General features: G+C 35.9%; 2 protein-coding genes across 5 annotated transcripts in view; both read left to right on the top strand.

The window, feature by feature from the left end:
* Positions 1–3,162, top strand: part of LOC116843145 (putative phosphatidate phosphatase) — a 32,941-nt gene extending 29,779 nt beyond the window's left edge. Inside the window, exons 8-9 of one of the 4 annotated variants that reach the window (XM_032813284.1) lie at positions 2,006–2,066; positions 3,029–3,162. In XM_032813284.1, coding sequence (XP_032669175.1) covers positions 2,006–2,066; positions 3,029–3,078 — 111 coding nt within the window. In that variant the 3' untranslated portion in view covers positions 3,079–3,162. Of the gene's footprint in view, positions 1–1,999; positions 2,401–3,028 lie in introns of those variants that run through there. The other 3 variants (XM_032813282.1, XM_032813286.1, XM_032813285.1) reach the window with 3 other exon arrangements.
* On the top strand, positions 3,062–4,975 carry LOC116843144 (developmentally-regulated GTP-binding protein 2). The gene is made up of 5 exons (XM_032813281.1): positions 3,062–3,213; positions 3,375–3,682; positions 3,793–4,223; positions 4,331–4,532; positions 4,642–4,975. Exons 1-5 carry the CDS (start codon positions 3,150–3,152, stop codon positions 4,726–4,728), a joined length of 1,092 nt encoding a protein of 363 aa, XP_032669172.1. The 5' UTR covers positions 3,062–3,149; the 3' UTR covers positions 4,729–4,975.
* The last annotated feature ends 400 nt before the right edge of the window (positions 4,976–5,375 follow it).

Below are 5,375 nucleotides of genomic sequence, written 5' to 3'. Positions count from 1 at the left end.
ATATATATATATATATATATATATATATATATATATATATATATATATATATATATATATATATATATATATATATATATATATATATATAGTAAAGTCAGATCCTTTTACAGTTGGTTACTCGTTGTTGGTGATAGACTATACTTTCTACTCACGACCTCTTATGCACTCGATTCCTGTCGAAAGTGCATACGTGTAATTAATCCTACACGTATTTAATTAGTGTAGACAATATATGGTGCTCTAGAAATCCTTAAGTGTACGTCGGCGATTTGTTTAATTAAAAGTATTTGAGCCTCCCTAGGGGGAAAACCGCGTACACATTTGCATATTGATATATATAAAAATCTTTATTTATTTTATAACAAACTATATACACGTATATACATTGTTATGCATAGAAATAGTTCCGACCTCAATTTTAATTTGTTCTATATATCATTAATTAATGTTTTTTCCCCGAAATATAAAATTTTAAATTAGAAGGAAAGAAACCGAAGTCTCTTTCTGTGAAATTCTCAACTTGAATTTATAAAAATGTCTGGTATAGAAATTAAGGTTGAGGTGTTTGGGACACTGTGCTGATATATTTACTTCGTATATTTAATATACGATACATTTAATAAGTTTATCTTGAACATATTCACGACGACGTGTCCACTTGACATATTTCGTACTGTTTATTTTATATATATATCACTGTTCCCAACGAACATGATGTAATCGTGTAACGTCTTGTAACTTCTAGCAAACATGATAATGTCATTCATACGTATTTATCTAATCGTCATTAATATATCATCATGTTTGCAGGAATGCGAGCGTTACTTTTCGAGGCTTCTGTTCTCATATAAGGCTTCTATATTGTACATATAGAGTTGTGCGCTACCGACGATACGGATCCTCCAGATCGGGAGACTAATAATCAGATTATTCCAAATATAAGCTTATTAAGAAGAAAATCAGTTTACGCCTCAAAGTTAAGACCAACGAAACAACCAACGTCGTCGTGAACGTGTTGAGCCAGCTGAGCTGGACCGTGATAAATTATGTTTGTTGATGAATTGTGACAAGTGAATTTGATTGATCACGATTTCGCGATCAACTCCTTAGATGCGACCGTGTTCACATTCTCTTAGATCATATACACTTCTAATCGTGTTAAGAGGTAGCACAAATAATACGAAAAGTAGGTTGGGATCATGTTAACGAGACCAATGCTGTACGATTAATCTAATGATTCTCAGCGACTCTGCGCCTACTTATCTACGCTCCTTGAATGAAATTGTGCTATGTATTACGATTCCGGTAAACATGTCAATTACGCAAAACTCGTCTTTCCTCGCGTCTACCATCGTCTCGCGAAGCGTGTCTCGTGCGAGCCGCGTGCTCGATAAAGTTGTACGGTAGTAGGTAATAAATTATTGAATTACGAATCACACGCTGTATCCTTGATTTACTACTACGGATTCACGTAAGCGCCGAGAAAAAGAAAGATATTAGGATACAAAGGAGGAAGCTCTTTATGTCTAGCGACAAGTTTACTTGGGATAAATAGGCTATGCTTTGATTCTCTGAGCGATCATTGGGCATTTGTAAGTATATGCGCTTAATAATGATGATTAATTTACAAGTAGGCATGTATTATTAATATACACGGGCTCTGTTATGTGTCATAGATATCGCTTATGTAAGATACACTTTAAATTCCGCCATTATAAATTCGCTTTTGCGTTGTAATTTCAGATAAGGTCATTCAGGTGATTATGGCATCGCTTAATAATGCATTATGCTAGTGCTTGCGATATATATTTATATTCAACGCCAACGCGTCACGATATGTTCCGTGTCATTCGCTGCTTATAAATTTTTGCTTTTGCAACAGTTACAGTTATAAAATACAGCTTCTTGTTCTCATATTAAAGTACATCTAAAGGATTTAAAAATACGTTAGGGGGACATTCCTTATCATTGTGTTCTGACGAGGTGTTTCTGTTAGTTGCAGGACGAATCGAGCCCGCTGCAACTCGACTCGAGAACGCAAATGTACGGCGGAATTAAAAACGGTACAGAGGACTCCTTGAATAAATGAAATCCTGATTAATATTTTCGCTCTCGCGAGTAATCAATATTTGATCACTCGAACTGAACAAAGCTGACAATATTTAAAAGTAATGTCGTTCATACTTAGATTCTTTTTATTTAACTGTTGCATCTATTACAAGTATTACCTACATAAGGTAACGATGAAAAGTGTTGACTGCAAGTAAAAATAATACAAATCTAAATAAGCTCAACTACTTATACGTGTCTATGTGTTCGTAGTATAGTGTGCAGTAGTAGTAGTAGTATAGTAATAGTACTTTGTATTCATTTAATAAATAATACCTAGCAATTTAACATGCATGTCCTACCACTGAATATCTACAGAATTTCGCACTTGCATTTTGCGACTACAGAGAGGATTAAATGATTTAAAATTATATTTCTCTAACGATCAATTTGATATTAGACGTGCGAGTCATTCTGTTATTTATATTTTATACAAATTTGCCATGCTAAGGATTAGTTGTTCCAACTCCTTGGTAAATTAACTGATAGTTAAATCATATGTCTGTCTTTGTCTAAATTGAAAGAAAAACAAAGACAGACATGCGATTTAACTATCAATTAATTTACCAAGAAGTTGAAACCGGTCCTTAGTCGAGTTGTCATATGGTCTGTTCTTTTCAGCTGAAAAGAACAGACCAATGTTAGCTCTGTTCTCAGCTGTACCATGTTGCACTTTCTGTACTTGACTTGAAAGAGAGAGATAACGAAGAAGTGCAAAAGTACAGCTGAAACGAACAGACATATTTTATTTTAGTGTACATCAGTATATGTCGTATATTTATTTTATCGAAGTATTATTTATTCAATACTCCGGGATAGATTCCTCGCAGCACATTAATCGTGAGGTTGAAATAATTAATTGCAAGCTAACCTTAATTGTTATGTAAACGTACATATGACGTCTGAGTGTACACAGATCGGAGATGTGAACGTCCCATTAGACACAGCTGTCATAGATCGTCGTGATCATCGTTGTGCACGTTGCGCGAGACTGCCTGTTGTGATTCCTTTGTAAATGTAAGAAGTTTGCAGTCGCGATGGGGATACTGGAAAAGATCTCGGAGATCGAGAAGGAAATTGCGCGAACGCAGAAAAACAAGGGTGAGCGTCGTCTCGATGTTGTGCTTCTTAACCTATTTCATTAGTAACACTATCTATGATATGTCACTGAAATAAATAAGAAATTAGAACACATTCGAGGCAAGAGCTCGAGCATTCATAAATATTCAATCTTAATAAGACTCGTTTGACCAATTTGCCAGCCACCGAATACCATCTGGGTTTGCTGAAAGCGAAACTCGCCAAGTACAGATCTCAGCTGCTGGAGCCGGCGAAGAAGTCGGAGAAAGGTGAAGGTTTCGATGTGCTGAAGTCCGGAGATGCTAGAGTCGCGCTCATCGGTTTCCCATCAGTCGGCAAATCTACTCTGCTCAGTACCTTGACGCATACTGAATCAGAGGCTGCGTCTTATGAATTTACTACCTTGACATGTATCCCTGGTGTTATTGAGTACAAAGGTGCCAATATACAGTTGTTGGATCTGCCTGGTATTATAGAAGGAGCTGCACAGGTAAAAGAAACTCATGAGTTAAAGGACTGTTACGATTCAATAGTTCTTGATTTTTTTCTTTGAGCTATGAAAATTTTTTAAGGGAATCTAATATATTTGCATCCTTTTAGGGAAAAGGACGAGGTAGACAGGTAATAGCTGTTGCTAGAACAGCAGATTTAGTCCTCATGATGTTGGATGCAACCAAGCAGGATGTTCAACGTCAGCTCCTGGAGAAGGAGCTGGAATCAGTTGGAATCAGATTGAACAAAAAGAAACCGAATATATATTTTAAAGTGAAGAAAGGTGGTGGGTTGGCTTTCAACTCGACGTGTCCTCTCACAAAGGTAGACGAGAAATTAGTCCAGATGATCTTGCACGAATATAAGATCTTCAACGCAGAGGTGTTGTTTCGCGAGGACTGCAGCGCGGACGAGCTGATAGACGTCATCAACGCAAACCGAGTATACTTGCCCTGCCTTTATGTATATAACAAAATAGATCAAATATCGATAGAGGAAGTTGATCGAATCGCTAGGCAACCCAATAGTGTTGTAGTTAGGTAGAGTATGCTCTGGAATTTGCCATTTTTACAAGATTCTTTTCTATGCTCTCGTGAGTACACTGGTTTGATTTGATCTAATCTTGTCCTTTCTCTTTTTCTCACAGTTGTAACATGAAGCTAAACCTCGACTTCTTATTGGAGACGCTGTGGGAGTATCTGTGCTTGATTAGGGTATATACAAAAAAGCCTGGGCAGCCACCTGACTTTGACGATGGTTTAATATTGAGAAAGGGAGTCACCGTCGAACACGTGTGTCACGCTATTCATCGTACACTGGCTCAACAATTCAAATATGCCCTTGTCTGGGTAAGATGTGTATTCATACACATATAATAATAGTGTATGGACGTTTGTGTGTGTTTGTATACTGTGTTATTCAATATTTTTTTTATATTGAGAATCGTGTATTTTCCAGGGTACAAGTACCAAATATTCACCTCAAAGAGTGGGAGTGCAACATGTGATGCATGATGAGGATGTCATACAAATAATGAAGAAATAAATTCTCATGAAATTTGTAAAACACTGTTGAAGATAAAACGCGGTTAGCAATATAGGCCTTACTTAGCCTTCTATACATTAATACATAATACACATAACATACGCGCGCGCGTATAAATACAAACAAATGGCTGACACCGAAAATTTGTAAAATTCAAATTGTTTTAGAATGAATGTATTTGAATCACATATTTTAGGAAGCTTGTGGCCCTTACGATCACAGTTACAATAAAATTTTTAAAAATAAATTTTTATAATATAAAGAAAACCACACATTTTTGTTTATTATAACAGAACTTTTCTAAATTACTACCTTTTAGAATTTTCATATGAAGTAATTGAGATCGATCAGTTTCCTTGGAAAATATAACAATTCATAATTCATCTCTTTTTCTTTCTCTCTCTCTTTCCTGAATTATTAACATTATGTAAAATATGTCCAATTAATTGTCTCATCATATTTTTTGAAAATACAAAGATTGTTCAATTCAAGAGTTTTGGATGCAGCACAAGATCTCCTGGAGAGGTCCCAGAGATGTTCTGAGGACATAGAAGCGTTCTCAGGACGTTCTCAGGACGTATTCTGGATGTCTCCTGAATATCTATGCTATTAGGGACCATACAATTTGGACGTAAGATTCACTGAAT

This window comes from Odontomachus brunneus, unplaced genomic scaffold (genome assembly GCF_010583005.1).
Source record: "Odontomachus brunneus isolate Ranch 3 - 2012 unplaced genomic scaffold, Obru_v1 Obru_scaffold_030, whole genome shotgun sequence".
In the NCBI taxonomy this organism is placed as follows: domain Eukaryota; kingdom Metazoa; phylum Arthropoda; class Insecta; order Hymenoptera; family Formicidae; genus Odontomachus; species Odontomachus brunneus.
The sequence above is the reverse complement of the archived record's forward strand: the minus strand, read 5'-3'. Positions and strand labels throughout refer to the sequence as shown.